This window comes from Mya arenaria, chromosome 13, assembly GCF_026914265.1.
Source record: "Mya arenaria isolate MELC-2E11 chromosome 13, ASM2691426v1".
Taxonomy (NCBI): Eukaryota; Metazoa; Mollusca; class Bivalvia; order Myida; family Myidae; genus Mya; species Mya arenaria.
Genome location: NC_069134.1, coordinates 16,143,175 through 16,162,379, shown reverse-complemented (window position 1 = coordinate 16,162,379; position 19,205 = coordinate 16,143,175). Strand labels below are relative to the sequence as shown.

The following is a 19,205-nucleotide window of genomic DNA, read 5'->3' as shown; positions in this document are numbered from 1 at the left end:
ATTAAACTGTTTCCGAAGATCCATCTTTTTCGGTCTCTTAATTTTGAAGAAGAGTTCCCTTAATCTTTTGAAAATGAAAAAAAAAATCAACAGTAAAACATCGATTATTTTCTATTTCAAAGAAATGGTAGTAATTTATTCAGCTACAAGTACGATAAAAATCCTATGTCAATTTCGTTATTTATATATATTTTAGCTATATATGTTTATACGAACAATGCCATTCAGTACCAAGATCTTTAAAGACCACTGATGACAAATCCTGCTATAGAATACAATTAATACTCGTGTTTGTTTGTATATTTCATGTCGTTCGATCAAAGTACTTAAATACGTTTTCGGTAACATCCCACTTTTCAGCGATTCTATTAATCCTCTATTGGCATTTCATTCCATAAATATACTTACGCTATAATTTCATAACCACACTTTGTTAATTAACAATAACGCTTTAAAAATATTTCAAAAGGGTGTTGTCGCGACCAAATGAACATATTTGATCTAATACGCGTTGAATCTATTTAAGGATCGTCACGATCACGCCCATGTCGGTGCTAGTCACTTTCAGAACATGCATGGTTTTAATTTTACACTTTTGAATAGAGAATTCGTACTACGTAAATGCAATACCAGACTGATTACTTCATATAAAATCAAAATAAATCAACCCAAACAAAGGTGGGGGAAATCTAAGGAAGTTGAGAAACGTGTGCTGTTTTCTTTAATGATGTTTATGACAAAACTGTTAACAGCTAAACTTTTACCGACAAAGAAAAGTGGGCTTCTACAACTAGTCTAGCCATTTATTGGTATTTATGTAGTCCAGTCTCAACGCTCCACCATATACAGGCACACATTGGCCAGTAATTGTACCACGGACAAAAAACCTTGCGTTGGACTGCCCTATGGCGAATCAAGTAGAATCATACTTGACTTTGGTGCACTAAATAGATACTAGATGTATGAAGTCTTAGAAATATACTAAGTTATCATTTTAATAACGTTTTGTTTTTCTTAATTACGCCGTTGTGCAGATTGCAAAATTTAATGGACATTTGATCAAGTTCGAGTGTGACTGGTTTTATATTTTCTAGAGAATGTGCAACATTAATACATTCCTTCATGCATTCTTTGGGATTCAATTATTTTTGGAAATATATCTTCCGTGTTTTGGGAAGTATAATTATTTAAATAATTCCCAAATAAGACGGCATCCTACAAAGGCGAGGATACACTAAAACGTCATAAAAGCTACTCCTGGGTAGGCGAAGATACGCTAACTAGTCTACCAGCGATCTAGCATAAAATAAATAAAAAATACTGCAGTTGAAAAATGTCAGAAAGAAATGCCTAAATAACCTAGCATCAAAGCAGGAGCTCATTCCCTTCCAACGGCTGTGGCTTAGATGTAAGTAAAAGACTGTGGTTTACATGTAAGTAAAAGACTGTGGCTTAGATGTAAGTAAAAGACTGTGGCTAAGATGTAAGTAAAAGACTGTGGCTTAGATGTAAGTAAAAGACTGTGGCTAAGATGTAAGTAAAAGACTGTGGCTAAGATGTAAGTAAAAGACTGTGGCTAAGATGTAAGTAAAAGACTGTGGCTAAGATGTAAGTAAAAGACTGTGGCTAAGATGTAAGTAAAAGACTGTGGCTGTGATGTAAGTAAAAGACTGCGGCTAAGATGTAAGTAAAAGACTGTGGCTTAGATGTAAGTAAAAGACTGCGGCTAAGATGTAAGTAAAAGACTGTGGCTGAGATGTAAGTAAAAGACTGTGGCTGAGATGTAAGTAAAAGACTGTGGCTAAGATGTAAGTAAAAGGCTGTGGCTAAGATGTAAGTAAAAGACTGTGGCTTAGATGTAAGTAAAAAGACTGTGGCTTAGATGTAAGTAAAAGACTGTGGCTGAGATGTAAGTAAAAGACTGTGGCTAAGATGTAAGTAAAAGACTGTGGCTAAGATGTAAGTAAAAGACTGTGGCTAAGATGTAAGTAAAAGACTGTGGCTGAGATGTAAGTAAAAGACAGTGGCTTAGATGTAAGTAAAATACTGTGGCTGAGATGTAAGTAAAAGACTGTGGCTAAGATGTAAGTAAAAGACTGTGGCTGAGATGTAAGTAAAAGACTGTGGCTGAGATGTAAGTAAAAGACTGTGGCTTAGATGTAAGTAAAAGACTGTGTCTAAGATGTAAGTAAAAGACTGTGGCTAAGATGTTAGTAAAAGGCTGTGGCTAAGATGTAAGTAAAAGACTGTGGCTGAGATGTTAGTAAAAGGCTGTGGCTAAGATGTAAGTAAAAGACTGTGGCTGAGATGTAAGTAAAAGACTGTGGCTAAGATGTAAGTAAAAGGCTGTGGCTAAGATGTAAGTAAAAGACTGTGGCTTGGATGTAAGTAAAAGACTGTGGCTTAGATGTAAGTAAAAGACTGTGGCTAAGATGTAAGTAAAAGACTGTGGCTTAGATGTAAGTAAAAGACTGTGGCTTCGATGTAAGTAAAAGACTGTGGCTAAGATGTAAGTAAAAGACTGTGACTAAGATGTAAGTAAAAGACTGTGGCTAAGATGTAAGTAAAAGACTGTGGCTTAGATGTAAGTAAAAGACTGTGGCTAAGATGTAAGTAAAAGAATGTGGCTTAGATGTAAGTAAAAGACTGTGGCTTAGATGTAAGTAAAAGAATGTGGCTAAGATGTAAGTAAAAGACTGTGGCTTAGATGTAAGTAAAAGACTGTGGCTAAGATGTAAGTAAAAGACTGTGACTAAGATGTAAGTAAAAGACTGTGACTAAGATGTAAGTAAAAGACTGTGGCTAAGATGTAAGTAAAAGACTGTGGCTAAGATGTAAGTAAAAGACTGTGGCTTAGATGTAAGTAAAAGACTGTGACTAAGATGTAAGTAAAAGACTGTGGCTGAGAAGTAAGTAAAAGACTGTGGCTAAGATGTTAGTAAAAGACTGTGACTAAGATGTAAGTAAAAGACTGTGGCTGAGAAGTAAGTAAAAGACTGTGGCTAAGATGTAAGTAAAAGACTGTGGCTTAGATGTAAGTAAAAGACTGTGGCTTAGATGTAAGTAAATGACTGTGGCTTAGATGTAAGTAAAAGACTGTGGCTTAGATGTAAGTAAAAGACTGTGGCTAAGATGTAAGTAAAAGACTGTGGCTGAGATGTAAGTAAAAGACTGTGGCTTAGATGTAAGTAAAAGACTGTGGCTGAGATGTAAGTAAAAGACTGTGGCTAAGATGTAAGTAAAAGACTGTGGCTTAGATGTAAGTAAAAGACTGTGGCTTAGATGTAAGTAAAAGACTGTGGCTTAGATGTAAGTAAAAGGCTGCCAAGAGGGTTGAAAGCGCTATAGAGCGTACAAACAGAATTTAGAGCACCCTCTTTACAAATGCAGTGTCAAAGTATATGTTGGAACAATAAATCCATTAGTTTGATTCTATGGGCGAAACACCTTTAGATGTGAATTCATATTTAACTGGTACTAGATGGTATGAATATGGCATTGCAAATTTTGTTAATGGCCTTATAAAGATTTTGATTCATTTGCGGACTTAATGTAATGCCATGTTTTACAGCAGTTATGGCATCTAAAGCCTGTATGAAAGGCTCTGTGTGGAACCGTAATAACCCATTTAGTTCTGTTATGGAAAAACATCAACCACAAATAAAACTCATCAATGGTGTCATTTAAAAATTGCTCAAAACCTTTAAAGAACATTTCTTTTATTTATGTTCATGGAAGTGGTATAACTCAAAACTTGTCCGGCGTATCTCAGACTTGGCTACTTAAAAGTCATAAAAATCTGAAATCATTTCCTAACTAAAGTAATTTAAGTAATTTTCCTAATGTTAGTATCTCACTGGTCAAATGATATAATTACTTGATTATTTCTGAAATACTTTATTGCCGTTGACTTAATTAAAAAGAAGCATGATTTTATGTTGTTGTTTTTTACTTTTTCTTTAAAACATGACTATGACAGTTTTAGGAAATCGACTTATTCAAGTTAGGAAATGACTTAAGATGTTTTATGAATACCGCGAAAGGAACACGCGGTCCTGTTTGCAGTCCCGAAGATTTTAATATCCATTTAGAAGTGGGTTTTCAGATGGTTCAGTTCGAAAAAGCCCTTGATCGACTGTTCGCTAGGCAGTTTCAATATATCATTATTATTATTTAATATATTTACATATTAGTAAAAAAATGCTGTGCCCCGTGTGGTGCCTCAATGTTTGTTCCGTTCCGTTTCGTTCCGTTCCGCAAAGTATAAATAGCCAAGGAACACTTAACAAACAAGCGACAAACAAAGTCTGAAAATGTGGTATTTATTGAACATCATGTTCACGGAGTAATGCATGTCATATCTAGTATTAAATATTGGCACCAATGTATTCGTCGTTTTAGACTTGAGTGCAAGATCCATAGCGGTTAAAACACAATTTTGGACCAAGGTATTTCGTCCTCAAATGGTTAATTGGATTCATCCGTTTTCATTGTATTTGTGGACATAAACAATAATGTAATTGTGCGCTTAGTCTTTTAATGCTATTTTCGTCCGTATAGAATCTATATTTGATCTAAAAAGTCAAACGGTAGGTACTGTTTACCATATTCTTTGATATAAATGTTAGATTAAAGACATGGGTGAGTTCGTTGAGTTCAAAAATAGAAAACGTGGCGTAAAGTACAATTTGCATTATATGTTATATTAATTAAAAACCGATTGCATGTATGTATTACCAGAAAAAAAGATATACATCGATACATATGATACCACCAGATTAACGCCTTCATGTAATTGGAGTTTTAAATGAACTATTTTCAGATATTTCTACTATTGCACCCCTTTAAGGAAATGAAATTTGAAGACTGTAGTCAAAAAAGGCCTTGATACATTTTCACAGTCACTACTAAGATACCATGAACGTTTTTGGATTGTTCTTTTTTTTCAAGATCTTTTATTTTTATTTTTTAGACTGACCATGAATTCGTATAAAAGTAGAATTTTACGTATGCAGTATTCCCATTGTTGCCATATGAAGCGAAATCAGGTTTAGCACATTTCTGTCACTTGTGGTAACATCTCAAGGGAAAACTATTTTTTCCACCCAACAAAATGTTTGTTTTACTTATGTGATACACTCGCTGCAATTTTGTTTGCAAGTACTATTTTTGTATTCCGTTGTTATGTGATAAGTTAAATAAACGCAGATATTATGCATGGCAATAGTAATGTATTTAAGCATCACAAGCAATCATATCTAAAAAAATGAAATCGTAATTTCGTGTCATATATAGCAGAACACAGAATTCAATAATGTTCAATCACGTTTTAACATGAAAGACAAATAATAAAAAACAATTGCAGGGCTTAATTTTGTAAAATTTAAAGAAAAATACTAATGAAAAGTAGGAAAAACAACAATGAAAATATAACCATACTGTTTTCACTGAAAATGTACTAAATGAATTATTCCATAATACTAGAACTAAGTCGCTATGGTCTTAAGCTATTGACGGTACACTTCGTACCTTGGTATTTTGTCCTCAAATGGTTAATATGTTGCATCCGTTTTATTGTTGTTGTGCAAATAAACAGTAATACTTATTGTACTTTTAGCCGTTTCAGTCCATTTTCGTTCTAACAGATTCTATATTTGGTCTACAATGTCAAACGGTGCACTTAACCAAATTGCAGTTGTGATTTCCATGGATGATTCTAGACTTATTTGTGTTCGTAAACAGAGGTCAGGGCGTACAGTGCTTGGCGCGGCATTTCATATCAAAAGCCACTATTTGCTAGGACTTTAAATGGAACTTTATTTCAAAATGCTTACTGAATCGACAAATGTGAACGCTGGGCAACAAATTGAACAGCACCAGGTTGATGCATTCAGGTGCATCATAAAATGATTTAATTATTGCAGTTTTTTCATAAACTTGTAGTTTATTGGCCCACAATGGAGTGTAATGTGTGCACGTTTGATTGGTATTGCCTCTATGTAAATTGAGTTCAACGGCCTACGGACTGCAAATTGTATGCTGCCGAACCACCCTGCTACTAATTCCACGTTGTCATGCCACCAGGCTACTAATTTCACGCTGACAAACCACTCAGCTGCTAATCTCACGCTGTCATGCCACCAGGCTACTAATTTCACGCTGTCAAACCACTCGGCTGCTAATCTCACGCTGTCATGCCACCAGGCTACTAATTTCACGCTGACAAACCACTCAGCTGCTAATCTCACGCTGTCATGCCACCAGGCTACTAATTTCACGCTGTCAAACCACTCGGCTGCTAATTCCACGCTGTCGGGTCGTCAGGCTTCTATGTTCACGCTGTCAGGCCACCAGTTGCTAACTTTACGCTTTGAGGCCTCGCTGTTAACTTCACCCTGTCCGGCGACATGACTGCTTACTTCACGCTGCCATGCTACAAAGCTGTTAACGGCACCCTGTCCGGCGACACGACTGCTTACTTCACGCTGCCATGCTACAAAGCTGTTAACGGCACCCTGTCCGGCGACACGACTGCTTACTTCACGCTGCCATGCTACAAAGCTGTTAACGGCACCCTGTCCGGCGACACGACTGCTTACTTCACGCTGCCATGCTACAAAGCTGTTAACGGCACTATGTCCGGCGACACGACTACTTACTTCACGTTAGCATGCTACAAAGCTGTTAACGGCACCCTGTCCGGCGACACGACTGCTTACTTCACGCTGCCATGTTGCAAGGCTGCTGAGTTCACCCTGTCCGGCGACCAAACTTACTATATCAGATCGCCAGACTGCTGACCAAGGACTACACTAACAGACGGTTAGGCTGTTTTAACATTAAATTATTTGTAAAGATCATATTGTTAACTGAAAAAGAGGAAGAGAAAAATATGCCGCATGTGGTCAAAATACTGCTCTTGTGAATTCTAGAATGGAATTTAGAATTAAGAACAAGGAAGAAATTTCTATATTTTCAAATTGAAAGCGATCGTGGATCATTTCTAAATGCTCTCTTATACATACACACATATAGCATATGGGCTAATGTGAATAGGATTAAACTGTCAACATGATGCTATTGTACTGCATAGTCCATATGGAAGAAGGCAAACCAAGCTCCCCTTTTTCTGAATTGTATCCATTCATTGTACGCAATATAAACCTCGACCTAATAACGGGAAAGCTATTTCAATAACAATTCCATTCACAAAGATATGTGGACCAACAAATTTAGGTATCTTTTTAATTAAAATGTAAACCTCTGCTCTTTTAAGTCAGAATACAAAACAAATGTCGGAGCTTCATGCGCTATATGATTAATGTGTTTCCCTCGATATGTATAGGAATCTTATATTTCACTTTAACAGCAGTCCATGTTACTCGAACAAAACAGCGTGTTTGTTCTGTTTTGTATGCATTTCATCAAGTGTTTAATTTTATCCACAACGGTAAAGTGTATCATAGTGTCAGCCTCCAAAGTAAGGGCAAAGCCCATTGAGCTTATAAAACTCCTTGATTTTTTTAAATATTTTAACTCCCGATTCCTATCCTCATATGATCCTATATGCTGGGCGCCTCGCACGAAGGCAATTGGCACCTTTTCATTTAATTATATGCTAGGTCAGCACAGACCATGCCTTCGACTTCCGCGGCCGGCTCCGTATGCAGACGCCCTAACCACTAGGCCACGGAGACGGTATACGTTAAGATATGCAAGATTTTCTGTGGTAAACTGTTTAAAATAACAATTCAAGTGCAAACTGACCGCCCTTACAAGACATGTGCGAAGTTTTGAAGAAAAGAACTAGAATTATTCAATATATTGTAACAGTGTAGCTATGTATACTGAACTTTTCTTTAGAAAATGGGTATGCTGATAATTCCTTTTTGGTTTCATCATTCATCCGTCCGGTAAAGATCAAATAAAATATTCATGACATTTATCTAACTGGTTGATTTTAATATACAATCGCCTAAACTTTAAGAATATAAAAAAAAAACAATAAAAAAAACTATTTACGAATTTCAATACAATTAATAACCACAAAACATAACATAGCTGCATTGCTTCAGAAGTTTGTTGAATTGGAATCGTTCACCACGTTTTTGGTTAACAGTATATCAGCTTCTGATATATTTTTACTAACATTCTGAAATTCCCGTCCCTCCAATTTAATGACAAACTTTTATTAAAAAGAAAACCCATTGCCTCCATAGTTTAATGGAATATTATACAATACAAAATCAACACAATGTGAATGTCTTAAATATGAACACTTTAAATGCATTGTCGTATGATAGTATGGCATTGACACTTATGATATGAAGGTTTAATGAACAGTACGTATACCAAGCTTAGCCTAGTCGATCGATTCTAAAATGAATCAGAATTTCTTTAAAATGCACATTCAATCAATTGTACGAATAAACGTATTCTTTCTATAATTCATTATGTCTTTGTACTAAGAACCAAAGCGTTTTGTAAATTATTGAAATGTTTTGAATTCAATTTCGTTAAAAGTGAAAAGGTACATGATCACCCGTCATACAGGCAAACATCTCGGTCACTCAATCAATTACATGAAAAACACAACTCAATTGTAATTGACACACTATCACTCTATGTCTAACAATAACCCTGGACATGGGCCATACTTGTTCAATACTTCTGTCAATCAGAGTTTCGTTTGGCATTTCCCAGACTGCAAGTATTAGTAGTTTACCGAAATATTCACTTCCTTATCAGTCAGAAACTATAACTATACATGTAGGTTTATGCTTCAGAATTGGTTTGGGCATGCTGTGAAAATCAGTTTTGCACTGCACAATTTTGTCATTGTTGGCTGTTTTATTCTCATTGTTTCCTTTACTGGTGCGTCTTTTACGTCCGTCATCATGTTCATGTTCACTATCAGTTTCGCTGTCATGGTTCAGGTAATCTGTAAATGCTGTATACAGCGGCTTCTCCCATACTTCATCCGCCCAATGGACCCTGTGCCCGAACTTCCGCTCATTACCGTGATAGAGGGCGCACTTGCAGAACGCCAACACGCACTGACAACTGTCACAACGACGAGATTTCACGTGCTCTTCGTCATGCTTATCTTGTTTAAGTTTGTTTTTGTAGCGGTTGAATTCTATTTTACTTACACGGGCCTCATCAAAGACGAAATCATCCAAAACAGACTTGAACAGTTCCGACCCGCCACTGATGATGGACTGAGAGGGGGAACTTCCCATCTCAGCCCCACTACCGCTGGCCTCATCGTCGTCCAACATGCTGGCCAAAGCACGCCCGTAGCAGAACTTTCCTGGAAAATTTATTTTGGAGCCGGAAGTTGCACTACCACACAAACGCACGTCTACTGTTGCAATATGTCACCAAGACCGAGCTCTCAGATGAAGTCCTTGAGAACAACACAATGTATTTTTTAAAATGCATACACGAAAGCAAGACACGTGCTAAGTCTTATTATGAAATGTCATTTCTATCACATATGAAGCTTATTTTACGCTTACTTGTTCATTAAATGCTGAAAATAAAGTCCTCTTCACGGTAAATTATACCACAGAATTGATGGCTTTTCATCAAGAGCTACCATTTAATTAGTTATCGAGCACGAAATTGATTTACATATAACCTCATTTCAAAAGAAAACGCTATAAAAAGATAGATTTACTTGTACGACCCGTTAAAGAATATATCAATACGTACTTTTCATAGATTGAATACCGGTCCTAGTTATTCACAAGTCGATCTTTGTGAGTTCAGTCTTATCCAATCCATATATCAACTACCTCAACCATTTCAGGGGTCATTTCGGCTGTTTGTTTTCAAGAGGGTCGTCTGCTCATGCACTGATAATCACTTCTTCAGTTTCACCTAATTTGTCAAAATGTGTGCTAATTGATTTCCTGATCACTTTGATCAGTTTCAGATTTCGTTACTTCTTGCAGATTTTTGACACACATGTGATAAGTGACATATATCATTTCACGTAATCCGTTCTTCCGAATCGATCACTTTCAATCGTGTATTTTGATACAGAGCTAAACAATATACAATAGTTCCGTGGTCTCAGTATTGTGCCATTCTGTGTTTAAAATTATGAAAAATGTTACTCATAAATAACGTTTCCAATGTGAGGTTTGATCATAACAAGTTGTCCTTGGGACTGTTTTTGAAGGTATAGGGCGACAACTATTCAATTTTTATCGTTGTAATCGCAAATTACACACAGAAGTCTGACTGAAATAATGACTTAATTTTGGAAATAAGCCAGTGTGGGGTAACAATTGATAAGACGAATTTGTTTCAATCTGGATGTAAGTCGCATTGTTTTAGGAGATATTTAATAGCTTTATCTCTTATTGATTCGCACTGAACGTGTCTTGAGGCACTTTACAAACATACACTTGATGTGTTTAGCTTTTTAGAAATAAAAACATGTATCCACATTTGTGAAACAAACCATCTGAATATTTTTTATCATCTTCATGTATATAATAGTGTTTTTTTTTTAATTTTCGAAGGAGTTAACAAAGCATGTTCTTTTTAAAGTTTGCCTGTGATAAACTCTAAAGCGCCTGAGCTGTTAGACGTAGGGTAATGGCATATTTTTATATCCTTAATGATTAGTGTGTCCGTCACCCTAGCAAACTCCGTTCTGTCCTCAGGTATGTTCACTTTAACTTGTCAAAGAACTTCTCCCATGCTCCAATAGGGCGTTTGCATGTCATTTAGAAGATTGAATGAAGATTTCAGTAGAAAAATCGCTGACCCTTAAACATTGAGTGGGTTACTATCAACCAAATCATGTTAAAATCCTACAGCTATTATTATTATTTCCATCATAAATTAAAAGGTTGGTGGCCACTCAACTCAGCCATAAAAATATTTTTCGTATAGCAGTCTCAAGTCTCAACGCCATATCGTGCGTGACTACATCATAATAGTTGATTCTAGGTATGGCACAACTGTTCGAATAAAACAAGTTGAACTTTCTGTCCACTGCGTGCTTTCGTTTTTCTATTCAATCATTTCTCACTCATGTCATATGAAATAATTTGAATGTTTGGCTTTTGGTTTCAGCAAAATTTTAAATATCGGATAGACAATTTTTATGTCCGAAGTCTGTAAGGCCTTTAAACATTTTTCAGTTGTGGATTTTTTCAAATTTTCTGTTCATTAATTTTACGTTGATCGATGCTAAAGAATGCACCAACAAACAAAAGATGTGTCAGTGTCCAATTATGACAATCTACAGAAAATAGATCGCCAAAATTGATCTATATAATAATATATAAGTATTTTTATGACTTTTGTCAGAAAAATGATTAAACAGACAAATCTGATCTTGTATAAAAGTGCTCTTGGTTTTTCTATTACTATCTCAACAATTGGTTTGATTAAATATTCATGAATACGAAACTCGGTTAGATAAAAACTCAAACGTAATATGTTATCTTGAACGGAAGCCAAACTTTACCACAATTAATTACTCTCAAGTTGTAAACAATGAAGAACGCAGGAATTCGGTCTACCAGTATTAACTGCGCACTTGATGAAGGCAAGCCCATTGCATCATCGACGATTGAATTGGTATCGCAAAAGGAATGAAATGTAAATTATTTGCCCTCGGTTTTAAATGTTTTTAAAGACAGCTTAAATTACGCATTGATTCAGTATTACGATGTTTAGTTGGCACCATTGACATATATTAAACGCGTATTATGAATAAGATAAAAGGGAACGGGGTATAATTTACCATTGACACATTCAAAGTGAAAGGAGAACGTTAAACACATTAAACTATATTTTGAATGAAATGCCATACATTCATAGTCTTTAACATTGCCTTATCCTGTCCTCGACAAAACATATTCCATTTGACACGATAAATTGAATGGAATGTTGTCGTTTTTTCATGCTATGAGATATACAACTTTGTTAAACATTGTGAAAGTAAGGTGAAACGTTAATATTTAAATTATTTTAATCAATATTATCATAAGAAAAAAAAGACAGAAAATATTTTTCGACAGCAGAGCTCGAACCCCTTTCATTTAGGACTGCAGCCGTGTACCTCTTCCAGTCCACCATGGGAGAAAGAAATTTTTGATGATCTTTATGAATCATATAATTTAAAAAAAACAACAACTAAAAATGTCATTGTATCATCGATAAGTGTCAACAAATAAGGTTTGAACACATTTGATGCGGGTTGTAGGAAGATGCTTTAAAAGTTATCATTTATTGTCGGAACTGGTTGCTAGTAGGTAGATGGGTAATGAGAAGGTTGTTATCGTTGTTAACGTCATCGTTCTAAGATTTCAAATCTACACTGTTCCGGACATCGTATGTGTACACTTGTGATCTGAATTATTTGTAATAAGATATTTTGACAACTGTTTCAGCCGTGTCTGTTTTATCTAAATATATGAGCGCATCATCAAATATTTCCCAAAACTGTTTTATTAGTACTTGATTTACCAGCATTTTAAACTGTCCAAATTTGTATAAATACATCAAACACTTCCTCACGTGTACAGCAACACATATGACTTACTTTTCAAAATTTGGTCAGAGAATGACCGGTCTCCAAAACAATAAATTACCCTGATCAAATATTGAAAGGGTTTTATGACGTATTTCAAGAGTAATCGCTAAGACACCACCGACCACTTTAGTTTACGTTCAACAGCGACATTAACCGTTTTTTTCTACCATCGTTCAGATAAGACCGGTATGGAGGACCATAAACGTCAACTCTTAACCTCTTCAGATAGGGGGTGAATCATAGCAGTGCAAAACAACAGACATTTTGGGTGAGACCGCATAACTGTGACATTCACTGCTTTTGTTAGATGTTCTCGACATTTATTCCTATCCTCATGAGCTATCTCGTTTCAGTGTCGGAAGCTGTTCGGAAGCTGTTCAGCCATGCCTTGAATATGTTGTTGTTTTTCCATACAAAAATCAATTTTGACATCTTTTCCCGATGACAGGTTTGGTATTTACTTCTGCGTCATTTCCGCTATGTAGCACTTTGAACAAGTTAGAATATTCAGTTACAATGGGAGAGAAAAACACAATTAATTTGAATTTGAAAGGATTCCACAATAAGTCTTCTGTTGAATGCGTGTGTTTTTGAACACCGCCTTAGCTGATTTGTTTTTGCTGTTTTGTTGAAAATAATATTTAAATCAATGGTGGCTGATTTCTACGGAATTCCGTTACGGCCTGTGAGTATGTTGATCTGAAACGCGATACTCGATAAAACGATGATGAAAACGCGAAATCACGAAACTACGATGGCGAAAACGCGAAAGTACGAAACTACGATGATGAAAACGCGAAATCACGAAACTACGATGGCGAAAACGCGAAAGTACGAAACTACGATGGCGAAAACGCGAAATCACGAAACTACGATGGCGAAAACGCGAAATCACGAAACTACGATGGCGAAAACGCGAAAGTACGATGTTGAAAACGCGAAATCACGATAACGACCGTACGATGAGGATAACTCGACAGAACGATAACGAAAACGCGAGAATACGACAGTACGATGATGCATGATAATGCGATATATTTTCGTCTTTTTACCATCGCAGTATTGCGTTTTCACCAACATTATATAGCATTTTCGTTACCGCAGTATCGTACTGTCGCGTTATCATGATCATACTGTCGCGTTCTCATTAAAGTAGTGTCGCGTTATCATTACCGTACAGTCGCGTATTCATCATCGTAATGTCAATGGTAGTATTTTCGTATAATTGACATTTGGCGTATTTGCTGCAATTTCTTATTGCCTTGTTTTCGCGGCGACTTTCTGTAGCAATTGTTGAGCAGTTTCATTCTTCCGAAGATATGCCACTGAGCCCCTGTGTGTGAGCGTTCCACGGTCTGTCTCGCAACTGTTACTTATGTGTGGGTATTTGTTTTTAACCTTGATACATTAAAGATGTCTGTGTTGCCATATACTACAGCAACACACTCTTTTTGCACTTTGCATGGGTCATAATGTATTTAGACAGAATTAAATGTGTAAGGAATAGAATAGAATAGAATAGAATAGAATAGAATAGAATGTTATAGATAAAATAGAACAGACTAGAATAGACAAGACTAGACTAGACTAGACTAGACTAAAATAGAATTAAACTTAAACATGATTTCAAATAAATACATTTAAAGTAGTCAATATAACATTATACACTATACAAGGAGAGCATGTATCAAAGACATAATTATCAAAGAAGAAGTTATAATGTATCACTATACATGCATGCATATATATATATATATATATATATATATATATATTATATATATATATATATATAAATATATATATAATATATAATATTATATATATAATGTGAAAACAAACACAAATCTTCACAAACAAATCCTCACTGAGTAAACAATTAAGTACGTATTTTACGCACCCACTATATACAAGTCACCAATTTCATTTTAAATTTCTCATTACTAGTATTTATCAAATCTTATAACTCAATCATGTTAGGTCTCCAATATAATACCTTTATATATAACGTTTACGTATCAGTGTATATAGACTACCTATACACAGGAAGTGACACTCATCTTCAATGTCCATATTATCACATACATCACAATTTCTGCCAATGCAATTTCTTCCATATCGGACAGTTTCAATTCTTGAACTATGACATGATTTTCTCATTTGAGGCGATAGTTTTCACAAATAATCAGGAATGTTACCATTAAGATAACGCTCGTACTCCAAATTAGTCTTATTTTCCATATATAGAGTCAATACAGAATTGCTACTATTCCTTCTCGCCATTTTTGCAAATAGCAATCATATAATCTCTGTCTCAAGCTTAGTAGGAATACATCTTTCTTGATCAAATAAGGCTGTTCCCACATACCACCAAAAACGTTCACATATAATTTTTTTTTTATCATTTGACAAAAAATTATATTTATTATTCAGGTCATTCAAAGAGCACGTGTATAATGACGTCATTATATAATTTTCTGTACTTTATTGTTCTACAATATATGTTTGCAGATTTTGGGCGTCTTCCTTATTCACCATAAATGGCAACACTACTTGCAGACAAACTGACGCCTAAAATACGATTACAGAAACGCAAGTGCATCCGTTCTATTTCCTTTGATTTCGTAAAGCGCCATATTTCCGATGAGTAAATGAGTATGGAAACTATAAAGGAATCACCTATTTGGAATTTTGACTTCGCTGTAAAACAAAAATCTTTTAAAGTATTGATTGGGCTGTAGACGCGGGATCGAACTTGCTGTTGTGTTTGTGTCAGGAAGTAGTTTGCAAATGGTGGCTATTTTGTCAAGAATTGCATGCATATGAGCAATGAAACTATTAAGGTTACATCATTTTTTGAACGGTTGAACATCCATTATGTCAGATTTGGATTTTACTTTAAAATGCCATCTATATTTCAATGTATCTTATAAATCGAATTAAAAGACATGAGCTCAATTCGGTCATTGAACACGCGGAAGCACACCAATATTTATACAAATGACCCACCGTCACTGATGGATGGTTTACTGACCGATTTGGCATCGAAGGTTTTCCATAAAATAAAAACACTCATATGGTCAATGGTCCTACAAAGGCTGTAAAGTTTATTAATATAAATTGTTTTATTGATGAGTAGTTTTATTTGACCAGATTGTGAGGATATTTATCATACCAAAAAGGATTGTACGTGTCCCTTTAAACGTTTATGTATTTTTTTATTTATCATTTGTAACATATCCCTTTCTCAGTTCAAGCTACATAATAACAATCCCTTGATGTGAATTTATTTCAAATATTTCAATGAACAAAACCGCCCGTCTCACAAGAAAACACAACTAATGAATGTCAAAGATCACTCTTGATAGCCGACATGGACGACCACGAACTCGTGCTTACGAACTTTTTTTACGACATACATCTTTGCCTTAAAATTACTAATACTATTTGCTTGCTTCATGCTTGGTAAGAAACTTTATGGAAGAACGTTCGGATGTCTTATTAAACGGAATATGGATATAAACGACATCTGGGTCAAACTTGACACAGCCGAAAGGTTACATTTGAAACTGTGGTCTTGGTATTACAACTATCACATTGTTCCATCACGACAGTCATAAATTGGACATTGCCATAAATCGTTCTCATCGAGATGTCGGTGAGTAGTTCGCAACATCTTCAAAACCCATCACCAAATTGTTAAGTGAGCGCATGCTTTGCCGACAATCACATGGCAGCGAGTTATTGACAAAATTGTAATAAATCTTGATCATAAATCATTACGATTTGTGCTTAGCGGACACTATTTTGACTATCATGTATGTGTGATATCATAGAATAACACAAAAAGTAAGTATAAACGAAAAGAAACAACACACCACCTGTCTTGTTAACAAAAAGCACTTCTGGAACTCTCAAAGCAAGCATTGTTAGACCGTGATCCATCGGCGACTTTCTGGGCGACAAAAGAATGCCTCCAATAACGTTCATCACAGTTGTCGACAATATATTGGAAAGATATATGACGATGTATCAGAGGGTACCTCAAGAGCGGCACGTTACATTGTCAGCACAGATGTTATTGGAGTTTATTTGGATTTATTAAAACGAATTTATCATTTAAGACAAGCTTGCGGCAAAAAGGAGAGCAGCTATCCAAAGTTGCTTTTTGACAAGTGTGTATATTTAAATGATTTGATTAGTAAATAGTCATTATATCAATAAACTGTTAGCCTTACTTTGACGAAAACCAATGAAGTAAAAACTTTTAGAAAATTGCAGTACTTATTTCAGTTATATTTTGTTGACATTTCAATACATAAACATACATATTTGTAAAATAATCATTTGATTAACATCCACTGCAGGAAAAATACCATGAAGTATGATTGAGATAATATGGATTCGTGATACGCACCTCATTTGCACGAACTTAGTCTTTTAACACAACTACGATAAAATGGTGATAAAATAGTCAAGCCTTCATTATAATCAGAACATCAAATATAACACCGCGTGCACCTAAAGCCAGAGTACATAACATAACACTCTTTTCTCTTTGAAAAACAAACGACGTCATCAAGGACGGAGTTCTACAATGTATACACAAACTAACAGAGACGTAATTAATTAGGACCGTAGAAGGTCAAGAAGTTTATTCAAACTTATTCCACGGAAATGAGTCAGAATCAATGGACTAATGTGTGTCCAGATAAGGAACAGAAGTCGCCTGGTTCGTGGTACCATGCGTTGTCCTGAATGGTCAACCCTTTGAACTAACTATCTTTGCCACCGGTCAAGCTAATAAAATACGTCCGGGATCTGTGAGCTTTGTTTATTCACAGTTTAGTGTAATTGAATTCATTGAATGAATGTGTATTTTTTCTTTCGTGGGTGTTGCACCGGGTACGGCTTTACGACAATCCAATAAAATAAATATTTACATTAAGTTTTACTTTTATGAGCGTCATTTGTTCGTTTTGGACCAACAAACGCGCCAGTTCCAATGAAACATGAGTTTTGTAATACCTATTATCGGTTAAATATTATTACAAGTTGTTCATGTGTTTTTGTAATTAGACACACAAAGGTTAGAAAATCCAACGATTCTTTTCATGCTATTGAACGTCGGTTGCAATGTTGGACAAAAAGGAAGCCGAGAGTTTTCGTGATCCCCTACAAAGCCAGTGTTCTACAATAGCCCTCGTGCGCGGTCTTATGAATCATCGTTTTTTGTTTGTTATGATTTATGATCTTCTATTACTTTAATTGTACCCTGTCCTTACTGAAAATACAGTATTTCGTTAATATTTATTACATATTATATTTATTTATATTATATATATATATATATTTATTTAAAACTAGTTATTTTTCTTGCCACTTCTGACTGTTTTTGATCACTCAATTTCTCTTCTTAATCCATACTTACTGTTCGCCCGATATGTTCGATCAATCCCTAATACCAGTTCATACTTACTGTTCGCCCGATATGTTCAATTATTGCTGATACCAGTTCATACTTACTGTTCGCCCGATATGTTCGATCATCCCTAGTTCATACTTACTGTTCGCCCGATATGTTCGATCATTCCTGATACCAGTTCATACTTACTGTTAGCCCGATATGTTCGATCATCCCTAGTTCATACTTACTGTTCGCCCGATATGTTGGATCAATCCCTGATACCAGTTAATACTTACTGTTCGCCCGATATGTTGGATCATTCCTGATAACAGTTCATACTTACTGTTCGCCCGATATGTTCGATCAATCCCTGATACCAGTTCATACTTACTGTTCGCCCGATATGTTGGATCATTCCTGATACCAGTTCATACTTACTGTTCGCCCGATATGTTCGATCATTCCTGATACCAGTTCATACTTACTGTTCGCCCGATATGTTCGATCAATCCCTGATAACAGTTAATGCTTATTGTTCGCCCGATATGTTCGATCAATCCCTGATACCAGTTCATACTTACTGTTCGCCCGATATGTTGGATCATTCATGAAACCAGTTCATACTTACTGTTCGCCCGATATGTTCGATCAATCCCTGATACCAGTTCATACTAACTGTTTGCCTGTTATGTATTCATTGTCATCTTCATTCTTTGTTTCTGTACTATCGTACTGCATATATTGTGCTTTCTACCAAAAAAAGAAATAAAAGAGTACTTAAAACAACAGCATTAGAACTCAAATGAACAAAATATTGAATAAGGCTATCATTGTGACCTTGGCAAGACTTTTTATCATTAGCTTATATTTTGAAAGGGTCAATAGACTTTTGATTGATAATCAGTGGATTTTAATCTGTTGTGAATTTACTGAAAATCGCACTTTAAAGCTATCATAAATCCCTGTGACACGACTTAAGCCCAGATCGTGTCACCGAAACTTAAACAAAGTGGTAAACAGTCTTACACAACGATAAAGTGGAGAACAAACGCAATAACAAGAGGTTTCGATGCCCTCTTTATGTTGACCTTTTTACTGAAGAGGTTGTTATGCTATGTTATGCAATACCGCACAGAACGAAAATGTACAAACCGTGTATGACACAGGGTTAAACAAGATAGCTCATTCGTTTCTCTAATTGATTGCTGTTAAAAAATCATAAAATCAAGTAGATCC

At 35.5% G+C, this 19,205-nt stretch overlaps 1 protein-coding gene across 1 annotated transcript; it reads right to left on the bottom strand.

Moving 5' to 3' along the window:
• Window positions 1-8,195: 8,195 nt before the first annotated feature.
• On the bottom strand, window positions 8,196-10,260 carry LOC128214405 (uncharacterized). The gene is made up of 2 exons (XM_052920858.1): window positions 9,718-10,260; window positions 8,196-9,409 (listed from the first exon to the last, which is right to left on the bottom strand). Exon 2 carries the CDS (start codon window positions 9,279-9,281, stop codon window positions 8,745-8,747), a length of 537 nt encoding a protein of 178 aa, XP_052776818.1. The 5' UTR covers window positions 9,282-9,409; window positions 9,718-10,260; the 3' UTR covers window positions 8,196-8,744.
• Between the last annotated feature and the right edge of the window lie 8,945 nt (window positions 10,261-19,205).